The sequence below is a fragment of the Peromyscus leucopus genome, chromosome 1 (assembly GCF_004664715.2).
Source record: "Peromyscus leucopus breed LL Stock chromosome 1, UCI_PerLeu_2.1, whole genome shotgun sequence".
NCBI classification, from domain to species: domain Eukaryota; kingdom Metazoa; phylum Chordata; class Mammalia; order Rodentia; family Cricetidae; genus Peromyscus; species Peromyscus leucopus.
This window is the reverse complement of record NC_051063.1, coordinates 69,795,576-69,812,617: the sequence shown is the minus strand read 5'-3', so window position 1 is coordinate 69,812,617 and position 17,042 is coordinate 69,795,576. Positions and strand designations below refer to the sequence as shown.

Sequence of the window (17,042 nt, the reverse complement as noted above, 5' to 3'; positions counted from 1 at the left end):
TTTTAAGCTGGATGAACTGATATTTGGGTTATTTTTTGTTAACATTAATCTCTTATATTTAATGATACTTTCTAGTTTCTAAATAAAATCCATATCAATAATCTGATACTATTATTGTTATCAGCCCTTGGGACAAATATTCATTTTTATCTTGATGTACGATTTGGTTTGCAACTAATGTTCATTTGAATAGTCAGGACTGGTCCACAGAAGGGTCTTGGGCCCTTAAAGATTGTGGTTGAACTAATTCCAATAAAAATGAAACCACAGCTCAACGTCACATGAGCAATGGGCATTGGAAATGGCGATTTCCCAGGTCAACAGGTGCGCGTGGCCTTCTGTTGCAGGTCCCTACTGCTGTGTTCTACGGTGAGAGGCATCTGGCTGCCCAATGTCCTGCTGGACACAGGCAATGATGTTCTTATTTCCTGCAACCATGGGATGTATGCTTCCCATTCTATTCACCTTTCAGGATTGGTGTGGGTTATTGGCTACTCTGTCTGCTGACATGACAGCTAACGGAAGTGGGCTAGCCTGGGTGACATTGTTGCTCCCTGTATAGGTAGGGTATGTCAGTCTTATTCATGGAAATGAGCTGATTTGTGGACTTTCTGTTTATATTTGGAACTGAGATGCATCTTCATGGCTGCATTGGTTTGGTCCTTTAGGATATCCTCACGTTTACAGGTGTCTCAATGTCACTCCTCTTGTGTTGCTGAGGAAGGGTTTCTTTTAGCTCAGCATTCACAGTATAGTTCACATGGTGGGGAAGTCGGGAGAGCAGGAGGATGAAGCAGCTGGTCACATTCATCTGCAGACTCAAGAGAGCGATGAACTCAAGCTAGTGCTCAGTTCCCTCTGTCTCATATGGTTCAGGAAGCCCTGCCTAGGGAATGGTTCCACCCACAGTTAATATAGATACTCCCATATCAGCGTACATGATTAAGATAATCTCCCACAGGCATGGCCAGAGCCCATCTTCCAGGTAACTCTGGAGCCCATCAAGATGACTCTGAACCCTAACCACCCCATGGGAAAACTGGGAATTTCCTGCTTATGCTGATAGGGTTTTCCTGGTAGTAGATAAGCTTGCAAAGTTAAATCCAGTTCTTCATTGTATCACATGATTGGCTTTTGGAGATCCATTGTTGGCTTTTGGAGAACCCATGCTGCTGCTGACCATGGTTCTGGTCAAGAACAAGACTCCTCGTGCTGAGTGGCTGCTAGAGAGGCAGATCCTAGCTGGAGTGAATCCCCCTTGTTCTCTGTTGGGTGGGTAAGCACTAGCCAGGCGAGGGCACCAAGTTCACAGTGCCTAGTTCTTCTGTCAGACTCTCGTATTTAGTACAGGGGAACCTTTCATTATCCCTTTTCATCTGCCTTGGGAAGGCATGTATCTTTGGGTGGTAGGAGAGCCTGTGCTACCACACTCCTGCTGACCCTCCTACCTGCTCACGACCCATGCTACTCTGGATCTGTGTTGAAGGATCCACGTAGGGAAGAAGCCGAGTTATCCATGGAACTGGAAAGATGGAGGCATCCAATCAAATCTTCGAACAACTAACTTCCTCCTCTAGTGAGCCCAGCCTTTGCTGAAGAAGGTCTATGTGGTGCCCTTCAGCGAGGTTTCTCCACTGCAAATAGTGTCCTTTTTGCTGTGATGACTCAGAAACAAATCTCTGCAGGAATGGTGAACATAGGCGGGAGGCTGTGGGGCTTCATCCCCTGGAGGCCTTGTAGCCCGTGTTACTTCTCTGCCTGCTGAGATTTTTAGGATGCTGTTAGAGCCCTCAAATAAAAGATTATGGTTTCAAGGGCTAGGGAGAGAGCTCACTTGGTAAAATGCTTGCAAGGACCTGAGTTTTAGTTTCCCAGAACCCACCTCGAAAGTGCTGGCCATGGTTGCATGTGCTTGCATCCCAGTGCATTGGAGAGAGGCAGATCCCCGGGGCTCATTGGCTAGCCAGCCTAGTTGAATTGGTGAGTCCTAGGCCAGTGAGAGGTTCTGTCCTACAACACAAGGCAAATGGTGCCTTGAGAACAACAGCTGAGGTTGTCCTCTGCCTCTACCTGCACGTACACACAACGGCACGTACAGCGGTGTACGTAGAGCATACACATAAAGATTATGGTTTTTGTGTTCTGATAGAATTTTCAGGCTAAGGAACATACAGTTGATGTGGGGCACACCAATAGGGCTGTTAAGTGAAGAATTAGCCCAGGATGCTACGGGGCTTAGCTGAGGTCCCACAGCTGGTAGTGGTAGGTCCTAGGTGCGAAGTCTTGCTTCCCCCCCCCCCCCCAACTTTATGCTTCAATCTTTTTAACCTCTCTTGTGGGCAGTATCTGCCATGGCAGCCATGCTTCCCTCCTGAGCAGCCTCCATGACTGTGGGAGCAACCCACTGGGACCATTACAGTAATGACTTTTAAATGCAACTTTAATTTAATAGTTGGATACATTAAAAGCCAAAATAGAGCATTTTTTTTTTATAAAAAGCACAATTAAAAAAAAAAAACAAGGAAGCAAGAAAAGGCTTTTTTTCCCTTAAGAAGTCTTCATCCTTAGCCACCACAGGGGTCTGTTGCACTCTGCTCTTCTGGGCAGAGCAGGGTCGGGGATGGGTGGGGGGGCCAGGTAGCTTGGGAACAAGCCATCAGTAATGATGCTTCCTCTCCATCACGGTGCTAAGGAAGCTTGAAGTTCTCCCAGTTCACACATTTGCAACAGAAAGAGGTCCTCAGTTCATTTGTTCTAGTCTGCCCTCATCACAATTAATCTAAAATGTATGGGGTTGTACGTGGTGGTGCACCCTTGTGATCCCAGCACTTGGCTGAGGCAGGAGGATTGCTGTAAATTGGAGGCCTTCCTGGGCTACAAGATCATAAAGTGAAACAAAACAAAAACCTAAAACCAGACAACTTTCTCCCCCACACTCTGTAGTTTTGTTTTATTCTCCCACTTGGGGTCCTGACAGCCGCTAGAAGAGAAGGACCGCACAGAAACTTCGCTGTGACTCGCCGTCTGTCCCTAGCTCACGGTTCTCATTTTCAGTGGGCTTTTCGTTCAAGGCTTGGAATTAAACAGTTCAAAGAACGCAGAGGAAGCTGGCCTTGCCAGCTCTCTTTTGCGTGTGCGAGCCGGCTGCCCAGGACACGGGTGGTGTCAGTTAGTGATATCCCATGGGAGGCTTATAAGGTTCTCTGTTGATCACGGGATGCTACAAAGGGGCTGGGTCCTCGTAGCTCCATCGGTGGCATTGCGGCCACTCTGGGCGCTTCTAGGAGGTGCAGAAGTGAAGGTGATGCGAACTGGTCTTGCCATGCCTTAGAAGCCCAGACTGTTTTGCAGGAGATATTTCAGAACTATCTAATACAGTATTTATAATATTCTGTTAAGGCAGCACTTCCGACAGTTTGGCTAAATTCATGGTTACACTGTGAATGATGGATTGCTATTAAGGATGTAATTTTTTCCCCCAGGTGATGTTCGGAATGATATCTATGTGACGTTAGTTCAAGGGGATTTTGATAAAGGCAGTAAAACAACTGCGAAGAATGTGGAGGTGACAGTGTCTGTCTATGATGAAGACGGGAAGCGACTGGAGGTATCTCTTTTTTGCTGAGTTCAAAGTTCAGCTTTGCATGTGTCCACCTTGGCTTTGCTACAGGATGTAAGGTTCTTCATTGATTGTCTTATCTCCTCTATTGGGGGATGTGTGTTGGTGCTGGCCTCCTTTTTTTCCTGCTTGCCATTGTGTCCTGGGGATCCAGGCTAGCAGCCTGTCTCAGGACATTCCTGTAGATTTTGACCACACTTCTTGCTCAGTTTTATAAAGGGATATTATTTCTTGGCATAATCCTACAGACCTAGCAGCCACAGTGGTAGGTCAGAGACCATTGCTTTCAACAGTTAAGAGATGAGGAAATGGAATCCAAGAAATAAAGCTATTTGCTCAGGGTTAGAGAGTGATGTGGGCTTTTAGGATCATCTGAATAAGTTGTAACTCACATGACTGAGGTGACCAGTACCCCCTCCCCATGGCTAGACTCTACCAGAGTGGCCCAGAGCGTGTGCTTCCCTCTGCCTAGCAGAGCAGGTATCCCTCTAGGTACCACTGGATTGGACAGCTGTGGCTGGGCTTGTGCCTGGGCTCAGCTGTGTTCAGCAGGGCTCACACCTTTTCTCCCTTGTCTGATGTCATTCTTATCTCTAAAATCCTTGAGCTATACTGCCTTAGCCTCTTAGGCTTCAGTGGTATGAATCTGGTTGAAGTTTGGCAAGCAGTGTTCCAGGCTAGAGGGAGGAGTCTTGCCACCTCCTGTTTGGTGGACAACCTTTGCTTCTGGACTGAGTAGATCAGGCAAGTAGTCTCAGACTGCAATTCAAAGTGAGTTGAGGAGGGGACAGGAGAAGTGGTAGTCAAGGCTAGCCCCGTGTGTCACAATTGTCTGAGACTGTGGTTTAGACTAGCCACTAGCACAGGCAGACCTGCCCCTTCATTTCTGGGAATGCCTGCCAAATGCATTGCTTTATTGGCACCCTGGATTGCTTCCTTTCCTCCTGGTGGGTGCAACAGGAATGAATATGTAGGGGAGACTGTCAACACTTTTAAAACTAAATGTATGTATGTATATGTATTAGATACATATATACATTCATATATAATATATATACAAATATATGTATATATAAACATTAATATGTATATAATCATTTTCCGTGTGTATATGAGTGTGTGTGTGTGTGTGTGTGTGTGTGTGTGTGTGTGTGTATGCCCATGCATATGGGAGTCGGTTCTCCCCTTCTACCATGTAGGTCCTGGGGATGGAACTCAGGTTGTCAGGCTTAGCAGCAACTGCCTTTACCTACCTCAGCAGCCCTAACATGAATTCTTCCTTCATATCTTCTCCTAAAGCATGTGATTTTCCCTGGTGCTGGTGATGAGGCCATCTCTGAGTACAAATCAGTGATTTATTACCAAGTGAAGCAGCCTCGCTGGTTTGAGACCCTCAAGGTATTGTGTTTATGTGGTCATTTTCATCCCCTCCCGGGTGGTGGAGGCTGAGTGTGAAATCCTCCCTCACACTACATGAAGCCAAGCTGTTCAAGGTTGTTAAGGACCCTCCCTGGTAGTGCCTCTAATAGATTTATCCTTATCTCCTTCCAATGTAAAGATAGGATTTCGATGGAGATGAATTGTTACATCTTCAGGATAGATACTATCTTTCTCACCTTGGGTCTGGTGTGTATGTGGCCTACTGCCTCTGTACTAAGTGGGCAGAAGCGGCGATGCCAGCGTGTGTGGGTTTTTATTGACAGAATGCCTAGCCACAGCGCCACGGTACCCACTGTCATATATCTTCCTACCCCCAAGAACCTGAATCGCAGAAAGTAAGGGGTGGGCTCTGGGATAGAGATATTGACATGAACCTTAGGGGCAGTCTTTGCTCGCAGGCAGCACACATAAAGCCTTGTTCTTTGGCTACAATGTAACAAGAAAGCTTTCTTGTTGCAGCTGCAGAGCGGATGTAGATACCTTTATGTGGGGGCTACAATGAAGACAGTGACTTTCAAAAATAGAATCTGAGCCTGTGCATCTGAGTGTTAAAACAAAAAAATATCTGGCTGTCTAGCAGAGTTGGCTTGGTGTCCTTCACAATATTATCTTGTTTAAATTTTCAAAAGACATTTTGCCTTTGGCGGAAATCATATAAGGATAAGATAGACAGTGTTTCCCTTGCTCTAGTGCTGGAATGTTTATTGGTGCCAGTATCTAGGCCGAATTAAGCACTTCCTGCTGGAGGATGTTGGGAAAGGTACTCACATGTCCCCTTTTGATTCTTCAAGGTGGCCATCCCCATTGAGGATGTGAACCGGAGTCACCTTCGATTTACCTTCCGCCATAGATCCTCGCAGGACTGTGAGTAATGGGCCACTTTATCAGTGTTTGATTTCAAGGGAAAAGCTTAGCAGGCAACACCTGCTCTGGATGGCTTTAGGACAGGGCTGTCATTTACAGTGATGTTGTGGCTCCTTGGCCATGTCTTTCACCTGAACTTGTCCCTGGAGAACATCACTGACCAGATCTCAGGGGAGTTCCTTTTCTGCTTTCCTCTGGGATGGTCTGTGCACCTGCTCCTTGCTCCTCTTTCTCATGCCTCTCTTCTGTGTTTTTAAAGATTTTATTTTTAGCTATATTTCTATGTGTGTGTCTGAGTTTGGGTTTGTGGACGTGAGTGCTGTGCCAGTGGATACAGAAGAGGACTTCAGTTACTCTGGAGCTAGAGTTGTACACTGTTGGGAGCTGCCCTATGTGGGTTCTGTGAACTGAGCTCAGGTCCTCGATAGGAGCTCTTAACTGTGAGCCATCTTTCCAGCCCGCTTTCTTCTTTGACTTACCCCATTCCAGTCTCTTAGGAAAGTCACGAAAACACAACCGATCATTTGGAAAATTGCCTCTTAGTGCTCTTTGTCTTAGAATGGAGAACTTGAACCCTCTTTGTCTTTGTTGATGGCTCTTGATTGCTGGAGCTTAGCTGGAGCTCTCCTAGACATTGGTGTAACATTGACCTTGATACCAAGCCTAGATGAGGGAACCTGTTCTCACATCTTCCCTTTCCCGCTCCTGAAAGAATCGTTCACTCACTCACTGCTGAGGCTTTTTTCATCACATTGGTTGAATTAAGAGCCTGCTAAAGATGTAGCCCCTTGCTAAACTTCACACTAAGCTATCGCAGAAGGATGATACAATTACTTCCTGTCCTCTAATTGCCTGAAATGTGTGACATTGAGTTGGGTATGAGAAGAGTGACCTGTGTGATAATGTGCCTCAGATGACCACATGGGGGCCACACAGGGGGACAATTAGTTCTAGACTTTGTGGCCTCCTGCAGATTCCTAAGCACGAGTCTCTAAAATCCTAGCTTAGGACAGAAATGCCATCCTTTAGCTGTCTTCAGCGAAGTGTTGGCTCCTGAGAGATCCCTGTTGCTGTGATGAGTGCTCATCTGTCTCCATCTGACAGTTTCTGGGGGCTCAGACCCTCGCTGTGGTCAGGTGTGTGTGTGACAGCAGGGTGAACAGTGGCCTGGGGGCTGAACATGTGCTGAGGCTTATTGCTGGGAGATGTGTAGTCCTCTGGGTAGGGCCAATGAGAAGCCTGGGCTGCTGTCATTTGGAGGAGTTAGGAGGGAGAGGGCATAGGTCCTGCAGATCTGGAGAGCCATATGTGAGTATCAGCCTATAAGGGTGCTTACTTAGGGTGTTCAAGGCCAGGAAGTGATTAAACAAAGACTCTAAAACAGCCAGGGGGCCATTGTGATGGATCATTGTGGGATAGAAGGAGAGCATGGCAGCCTCGTCTCCCAGTCATAGCCGAACAGTGTGAGAAGCTCAGGGATTGAGTAAGGGCCATCAGAGGTCACCTTAAAGGTGAGAAGCAGGTGAGTGAAGGCCAGCTAGAGATGTGGAGTTCCACCACTGTGCTTGCCTTAGGGCTAGGCCATGTTTGGGGCAGCAGGCAGAAGGCCAAATTCTGTTCAGTGTGCATGATGCCCTGGATGGTTGAAACCCCAGGATGATGGGCAGGGTTACTGATTGTGAGCTCATAACCTTGAAGCTGATATCGGTGCTTCACTGTGTTGTTTGGATCAAACCTCGCCGGAAGCCCCCAGATTCAGTGTTCCTGGCCTGAATTCTCATGTTACATATGAGGAACTCTGGGTAGAGGCTTTCGAGTCAGTGCTTCGGGTTGAACCCATGCCTTAGTGCTGCACTCCAGTGCCATCGGGGAGTGGCAAGGCCAATGCCATTTCCTGGCCTTTTGTTAGCACCTGTCTATTTAACAAGGAGAGGAAGGCTCCCCTCTTGTAGACGATGGGCTAAGTGGCAGCATGGTGTTAGTGTGTAGGACCACCTGAGGAACTGTAGCCAGGACTAAGATGTGCACTGCCTGAAGTGGGCTGTGGACAGATGGGGGCTGGTGAAAAGGGTTTTCTGGGCACAGGTGTGTGCTGCACAGGTTCAGCAGCCCAGGTGTGCTCTAGGTCTGGGCCAGAGCTTTGCTGAGGGGGCAGCAGGAAGAGCTTAGGCACTCTTGGGAAGGTGGGAAGGCCATGCAGAGCAGGCCTGGCTTCCTGGACACACATTATCCCAAGGCAGGTAAGGGGCTGTGGGACCTCCTGGTTCCGTGGAGGAAGCCCAGTGGGTAAGAGTTCTAGACTGCATAGCGGACTGTGTCAGAATTACTCCAGAGCCACTTTCTTAACCAACTCATTCGCCAATGAATTATACCAGGGCAGAGGAAGATCTCTAGCATGCTAACTTTCAAAATCCTTGTTTTTCTCGTCAGTTTTAAGTATTCATTATAGACAAGATGCTATCACCTGACATGCCAAACACATTTGCATAATTAATAAAGTCTCAAAGGCCACAGTTTGTGGGGTTCTGGAGACATGTTGAGCATTGTAAATGTGGCACTCATGAGATCTTGTTTGCCAGCTACTGAGGGCAACCATAGGGGCTTCTGCAGCTGGGCAGGAGTAAACACAGCCTGGGTCAGAGAAGAAAAGAATTCAGGACATGTTGTCCCCCCTTTGCTGCCCACTAGCCACACACAAGCTTTCTACCTTGGAGCTGGGGATGGAGAAGAAGTGATGGGGTAAGATTTAGGTTAGACTAGAAAGCTTGGTGCTGACATGTGAGGACATGCCCTGCTGGCAGCTTGTTGGCCATCTGGACATACTGGTTCATGTGTTGTTGATGTGTCTTCATGGTCTAGCTAGAAGCTGAGTCTTTCTGGATTGGAAGCAGGCTTGTCTGGGTAAGGTAGCCTTGGCTACTCTTCAAGAATATGTTGGTTCCTGCTATATAGGACTCTGAGTTTGTGGGAGAATAATTCATCTACTTTGTGATGGCTCTTAGTGAGCATGTGATGGACAGTGACCCTTCCTTGACTTTTGAAGATGTAGGGTTAATGAATGATGCCCCCCTTTTAGTGCCACTCAGTGGTAGGCTTAGTAGAAGCTGTCTGCTGCTAAGTGCCACTGAACGTATGTCTAGAGCTTGCTGCTCCCCTGAGGACTCAAGCTTAGCAGGAGCCGGTCCTTATCACTTGGACACTCCAGCTTTCACGTGCCCTGCTGCCCCTCTAGGAAGGTGTGTTTTAGATTAGTAAGGCACATCTCTTCCATTTCTATGTCTCTAGTTTTTGGTTGGTTGACTGTCCTTAACTAACTCATTAGCCCCTATTTACTGAGCCCCTGTTGCCTAGAAGAAAGGTAGTGTAACTATCAGGATAAGTAAGATATGACTTCTAGGGCAGTGAGGTCCTAGGGTGAGTGAGTGTTTTGAGCCCCTTAACTGGAGGAAGATGGATGTGTGCTCCTTCCATGTCTTCCTCTGTCCCTTCCTGTCCGAACAGACTTTTGAACGTATACCTTTGACACATTTTCTGGCTCTGCACCTCCGTGTCTGTGTGCCATACTTAGGTGGCAGCTGTGGAGTTCATCTCTTCAGTCTTGACTCTGTTTGTCCCCACCTTCCCTGTCCCTGCTGCGTGTGGCCTCACAGCCCACTCACCAGCCACATTGGCCTTCTGTCCCCACATGAGCTGGGTCCTTGTTGCCACTTGACCTCTGTGTTGCATCCTTTCTTCCTGTCACATGGTTTGTCCCCCTTCTCAGAGACACCTGTTCCGACCATCCACCCGCAGGGCCTCTGTCCCCTCACTCCTGTGCATGCTTCCGGGTTTTGCTTTCTTTGTGGCCTAACAGATCTTACCTGTGTGTTGGTCCTCTGCCTAACTAGAGCTAGTAGTTTTTGAGTAGCTATTGTTTGCCAGGTTTTATTTCATGCACTGGAAAATGGCAGTAAAAAAATACATACAGACATATACACATTCACACATATATACACCCATATACACATATATATGCTCACATATACACACATATACAAATATGCACACATATACACTCATATACACACATGCATACACACATAGGTACATATACACATGTACAATACACATATACACATGTTCACATATATACCTATATGCAATCACACATATGCTCTCACACACATATATACATACATCTACACACCTACACATATACATACACAATATACAAACATATACACTCATGTACACACCTACCTTTGTACACATACCCGTACCTACATGAACATACACACTCACACACGTATACACACATGGACATACAGATGCGGACATATGTAGACATACATATACATACACACATGTGTTCACATACACATATATAGAAATACATACACACTTAAATATAAATATGCATGTATATACATATACACCTGTACACACAGACACAGACACATATGTGTACTCGCAAACCTTTAGAGTCCAGGGCTCAGTAGACTGACACTAGCAATAATAATGACAAGTCCCCTCCCCACACACTTATCTGCCAGTGATGAAAACCAAGGAAGAAAACTCCATCAGATGCAGAGAACATGTACGAGCAGGTGGGCCACTGAATCTTAGACGCTGTGGGGAAACTTGAATGAAGGGGAGGGGCATGTGCCCCACACGCAGGTCTGGCTGTTGCACTTTCTTGCCAAAGGCATTAGAATTTTCCAATCAGGTCTTCAGGCCCCCAGCGGTGAGTTTTCCTTCCCCGTGCTGGCCCTTTGCCACGTCTTAGGTTTCTACTCCTGTTCACACCCTCGTCTCTCTTTGTTCCTGCTCACAGCACGCCATGTCCACTTTGGCTGTTCCTTATCGCTCTGGAATTGTAGCATCAGGGGCCTTCCCTCGTAGCCTTCTGCAGAACTTTCCTGCTCTTTATTCTGGAGTCAGTCGCTTCTCACAGTCCACAGTGTCGTCTTCCCTGGGGCTTGGAATTGAGTGTTGGAACTGCTTTGAGGACAGCTGACCCTTCCATGATACATTCTTCCTCGTCGTGACCGTGGTCCATTTCTCTCCATCTTCCTTTGGCTTCACCAGTGCTAAGTGTAGTGATTGTTCTCATAAAGGTGTCCTTGGTAGAATGTGCTAATGTCACTTTGTCCTAAGTGTTGCGGAGGGTGATTATTGGTTTTCTTTGTAGCTAAGGATAAATCTGAGAAAATCTTCGCACTGGCCTTTGTGAAGCTGATGAGATACGATGGGACCACCCTGAGAGACGGGGAACATGACCTTATTGTCTACAAGGTACGCGCATCATTTCTGGGGCCCTGGGGATACTTATGTGGTTGATCCTTTGAGACTTTGTCACCTGAACTGGGCTGTTCGTTTTACACGGCTGTGACCGAATACCTGAGGAAAACATCTAGAGGGATGCAGGGTGCACTCTGGTACAGATACCAGAGCTTTCAGTCCTTCATGATGGGGAGGATGTGATGGGGCCACTCACATCATCGTGGCGGGGAAGCCGAGTGAGAGAGTACAGTGGAGGTAGACTTTCTCTTCTTCCATCAGATTCTCTAATCTTGGGGCGTGCCTGGTTTCAGGAGGTAACTTTTCCCTCGTAGTCCATTCTCTGTCACAGACACACTTAGCGGTGTGCTTTACCAAACTCCAGATAGCTTCTCACTCCAGCCAAGCCTGCGATCAAGATGAGCATCACAGCTGACATTTACCCACCCTGAGGAGAGAGCTGCTCTCTAGCATTGAGCTACATTTAATTATGTAAATGAGCAGTTATGATGACCAGCCCTTTTGCTGTTCCTAACGAGAGAAGATGACAGGCAATAACACATTCGGTGCCGTCTATGAAGGCTGGGGATGTGAATTAATCCACAGGAAGCGGGAACATTGTTAAAGGACATCGTAGAACACAGCACAGAAGGGGGTGTGAAGCTTGAAAGGATTCAACACAATAAAGCATGCATAACCTGGATGGTGGCCTCGATGAATGTGGTTTGACATACTGTCCGATCAAACCCACAGGCTGAAGCCAAAAAGCTGGAAGACGCAGCCACATACTTGAGCCTCCCTTCTACCAAGGCGGAGTTGGAAGAAAAGGGTCACTCGGCCACAGGCAAGGGCATGCAGAGTCTGGGGAGCTGCACCATCAGCAAGGACTCTTTCCAGATCTCTACGCTGGTGTGCTCCACCAAACTGACCCAGAATGGTGAGTTCTAGAACACTCCTCCCTCCCAAACACATCCCTTTTGGCTGCTGGTTGAGCAGAGGCGTTTGCTGTGGGTGTGTCATTCACTCTGTCCTTTGATAAGGACCCACATAGATGTCAGTGCACTCGGGAAGAGGAGGTGGCATCCGTCACAGTTTAAAATTCACTCTTCTATTTTCGTTTAAGGATTAGCTCTGCAGGGAGGTCAAACAATGAAAGGACTTATTTTTATTTTTAAACATGTATTTATTTAAGGTGTGTGTGCAGGGAGGGGGGTTAGTCATAGTCAGAGGAAGAGTTCTAGGAATTGGTTCTCTCCTTCCTCTGTGGATACTGGGCATTGAACTTAGTTTCATCAGGCTTGTTGGCAAGCAAGCGATGTTATCCACTCAGCCATCTTGCCAGCTCTGGACTTCCTCTTTAAGATATTTTCCAGACAAAAGAAAGAAATAAGGCATCAGGGGAAGTTTATAAGATTTGAAATCAGATCAGAGAATGGAGTTGAACCTTGGTCCTATCTTAACCCTGGAAAGACCTTAATCAAGGTCGCCTGAACCCATGCCTGCTTCCAGAGCTTTCTGACTAGCATGTAGACCGTCTGGTGTGAGGCCTTCTGGTGCAAGGTGCCTCCCGTCTTTGTGCCTTCTCCTGTCTTGGCTTCTCCTTGAGATAATTCCAGGTTATCTTCCTTTGGAGAAGTTGGTCTGCCCGGCATTTTCTAGGCCCCTGGTGGTGTGAGATAAGGCCTCTTTGCTGATGCACGTACACTCAGCTCAGCCTAATGTGGCAGGTCACTCACCAGCGGGTTCCCCTTGTCCCTGGGCTGGCTGAGTTCATTTCCCACTGCTTGCCGCTTCCCCAGAAACACAGCAGTCCGGTGGAGACACTTCTTATTCAGAGCACACCAGTGCTGTTGCTGTGACTCCGTCTGGAGGAGGCAGAGGCTCTCCGTACAAATCCTTCATTTAAAAACCGCATCCTCCTAATGTGGCTGTATCATAGCTGTGCAGAGACTTTATGCTCTCTTGAAATGGAGCTTGAAAATCCAATTTTTTTTCTCTCTTAACTGCCTGATGTGAATTGTGATTATTAATGTCTGCCATTATCAGGAATCACATCTCCGTGTTGTCTGTCAGTCATGGCTGGAGTTGGAGATTTGCTGAGGGGCAGGCATCTTTTGGACTCTGACAGGGTAAACCTAGCACAGAGGTAACCCTGTCCTTTGGAAGATGGGACTCTGGAGGGGAGAAATGTTGGAGTCCTGAGGGCTTAGGCATGCCAGCCCTGGGTCAGATGTCTTCCAGACGTTCTCTGCCTGCTTCTTCTGTCTCTCTTTCTCAGCTTTACCCCGAGGTGCTTTCCCACCACTGGCTTCCTGAGTATTAGTGAGGGGCTTAAGTTACCAGACACTTTTGGGTTGCTTGGGTCACTGTGACTACTGATACTCTGGGGCCATTTGGATGCTTCCTAATTGCTAAGTCATCATGGGTTTGTCTGAATCATTTCTGAAGGGTCCTAACTTCCTGCCATGTGGTAATCCCCACCAGCAAATGAAACTCCTTCCCAGGGTGACTGGATTTGTGCAAGCAGTGGGGGAGGGGAGGATGTGCAGGAGTTTGGTGCCCAGGGTACATGAGTCAGCTGTGTGGGCTCCAGCTTGTGACTGGGCTGTGGAAAGAATGCTCCAGTGCTAGGAGTGAAACTCTCTGGGTATGCTCAACAAACTAGTGTTTGTGCTTGGTTTAATGCAGGCTAATGGTGGTGTCCCTAGTTGGGTCACTGGGTCACCTATATGTGGTGCTTTAGTGTTTCAGCAGGTGCTGAGATCTGCTGTGTGTCACTTTTTACTTCGGAGGAAGCCATCGTCTTATATATCGGTCATGTTCCAGATGTATTGATTGCTAGATATTATTTGAAATTTGATCATCATTTTCTTTCAAAACAAGTCTCATCCACAGCATCTTTTTGAAACCACACATCCCTTCCAGAGAGAGTGTGGGCGGTAGGGGGAGGAAACCTCCCAGGGTGGTGTGTGGATTCCTCCTTTCACCTTCCAGCTCCTTGAATCTCACCATCTGCAGGGTGATTCCCTCCCTGGTACCCAGGGAGAGAGCCCTGGTCTCAGCAGCAGCTGTTGCCAAGCAACAAGGAAATTCCAAAGTGATGCTGCTCACTGAACAGAAGGAGGAATCTGGCTTTCATTTCATGCCAGCACTGATACCCCTTTTTGGGATTGTGCCATACCAGGAGTATATAAGATGGGGGGTGCCCCAGTTGGCATCTGAGTGTGGAGTCCCAGATTCTCCTCTGAGGGAATCATTTTCCTGAAACCATAATTTGTTCCTGCAAAGTTCCATTACTTAGAGAAAAAAGCAGGGGCTGAATTATTCATCAAGGTTTGTATTAAAGATCTCTGTCCTCAGCGCTGTGTAGGCTGCCATAAGGGATAGGAAAAAAGCTGTGAGATGTGATTCCTCGTCTCAATTAGCTTACTGTGTAATGAGAGAGAAAGGACTCATGAAACAAAGAATAATTATGAATCCAACTGTGTTGAGTCCCTGGGAATATAGGATGGAGCAAAGAAGGCCTTTTCTGACTAGTAGTTCTGTGGGGGTGGGGCAAGCTGTTTCCTTAAGCACCACCCCATGAGATGATCTATTAATTTACTCTTTTGAACTTTTTTTTACTCATATTTGCAGTTCAGAACCCAGAGTGGAAGTCCATGTGTTATAATGACCTGTCTAGTAAGCCCTGTCTCAAAACAGAACAAACAAACAACAAAATAAAACAAAAGTACAAAACCCAAAAATAAGTAAATGAATAAAAATTGAAAGTTGCAATATAGAGCTTAGGCTCAGCCCAGTCATATCACATGTGGCACCAACTTGGAATGAATGACGTTCATTGGTCATCATTAAAGAAACATTGATCACTTACTTGTGAGATGGAAATACCCCCAACCCTGGGACCAGGAGTGTGTCAGGACAAGATGTATCCTTTCTTGTTACTTTGCTTTCAGTTAGAAATGACAACATGTCAACTTCCACCCCAGATTTCTAGCTCCTTTCATAATTGAAGGGCTGCTGCTGTTTGCATTTTGTGTTGCGTGTCCTGATAAGCTTGCGTACGTGTTGTATCATTGGATTCTTTTTAGCTGAGCTGCAAATTATGCAGCATTGTATCCGCTGTTCAGACAAGAAAACAAGGAAACTCCCTGCCCAGTGTGCTGTAGTTACTGTGTGACTCAGCTGACTTTACATAACCCACAGTGTACGTGGGTGCTGTGTGCTGCCCCCCCCCCCTTTATTCTTTTAGTTCTCAGAGATGCCCGAGGTGATGGGAAATACATGAAAATCTGTATGGGCTGTAGATGGCTTTTGTGCGGCTTGATTCTGAAATTAGAATGCATGGCTGTTTACCGAATTCTTACCTAGATCCAAAATTATATGCTTGCTTTCAGTGTTAGTGTGAGCCTTGACTTTATTTATTCATTTTTATTTATTTATTTTGGGGCTTGCAGTTTCTTCTGTAGCTGATGCTCCTGATACACATAAACAGTAGATGAGATGCAGTTTGCTAGTTGCATTTTTACAAGTCATGGCACAGTGATAAAACCGCAAGTGAAGGGGTGCAGGCACGTGTGCTTTCCTAGACAGGACTTAGATTCTGTCTTCCTACCTTAAAGAACGTCTTAATGTCTTCAGCAAAAATCCTTCAAGCTTTAACAACAAAGCAAAACAAAAAGAACCCGAGGCCTGGGGAAATGTCTCTGTCTGTAGACTGCCTGCTGTGCAAACATGAAGAAATCATGCGGGTCCTTAGCACCCACATAAAAGCAGAGGCATGTTGTGCCTGTAACCTTAGCCCTTGGGAGTGGGTGGGTGGAGACAGGTGGATTCCCGGAACTCATTGCCCAGCCCATTGAGTTGAGTTAAACTACAGATTCCGTGGGAGATCCTGTCTTAAAAAGCAACATGCAGAATGGTTGAGGAGGAATCAATACCCAAGGTTGACCTTGGGCCTCTACACATACACTTGTGGACACGCCCCTTCTCCCCTCATGACCCTCACAAATATGTACTTCTAATACGGATGTGTCCCCTTCCTTTGGATCTTTAAGATCTAGTGTATTCCATCTTGGCCTTTTCTACTAAAACCCACAAACAGCTCGGAGGGCAGCAGGCAACTGCTCAAGAAGAACTCTCAATTCCTCCTGTTTTATGGCTCCACAGATTGCTCAACTTGCGGTTTCAGGACGTAAATTTATTTTATTTTATTTTATTTTATTTTATTTTATTTTATTTTAAAAAAGTTAGATATTTGTTCTTGAACAGGAAAAGCCACTTGGGGGACGAGGGCTTGGCAGCCCTTTCTGGGTGGGCAACATCTTTAAAGTGTTACGTTGGTTGGCAGCAGTCTCCAATAGGTGAGAAACACTACCCCTGTTTTGGTTCTCAAATGCATTTTGAAAGCTCCTACATGAACATCATTTTCTGGTAAATGTGGCTGGAAATAATGACTTCAACTTCACTGGTGTTAAGTATGTTGGCACTCAGTAATGAAATATTTAACAGGCGAACCTTTTGAAATTGAGTCGCGCTTTCTTTTGAGAAGTGTTCGCGGAGGACTTCACATGCGGCATGAATTTGAGACGAAGTTCTCATGGGAATGGGGAACTGATTCTTGCGTTCTGTTTGCAGTGGACCTCCTGGGGTTGCTGAAGTGGAGATCCAACACCAACCTTCTACAGCAGAACTTGCGGCAGTTGATGAAGGTGGACGGTGGTGAGGTGGTGAAGGTAACATGGGCTGTGGAGGGAGGCTTGGTCTTGGGTTTCGTGTCCCTTATCATGCACTGACCCCTGGGGAGTGCAAGATTCTGGTTATAGTCTCTTGGCAGTGACTTAAGTACTGCTGGGCTCTT

General features: G+C 46.6%; 1 protein-coding gene across 2 annotated transcripts in view; it reads left to right on the top strand.

The window, feature by feature from the left end:
• Positions 1 to 17,042, top strand: part of Dock1 (dedicator of cytokinesis 1) — a 514,664-nt gene that overhangs the window by 90,896 nt on the left and 406,726 nt on the right. For both annotated transcript variants that reach the window (XM_028868987.2, XM_028868996.2), the window contains exons 14-19: positions 3,483 to 3,607; positions 4,919 to 5,017; positions 5,851 to 5,923; positions 11,094 to 11,197; positions 11,936 to 12,119; positions 16,820 to 16,917. In XM_028868987.2, coding sequence (XP_028724820.1) covers positions 3,483 to 3,607; positions 4,919 to 5,017; positions 5,851 to 5,923; positions 11,094 to 11,197; positions 11,936 to 12,119; positions 16,820 to 16,917 — 683 coding nt within the window. The remainder of the gene's footprint in view (positions 1 to 3,482; positions 3,608 to 4,918; positions 5,018 to 5,850; positions 5,924 to 11,093; positions 11,198 to 11,935; positions 12,120 to 16,819; positions 16,918 to 17,042) is intronic.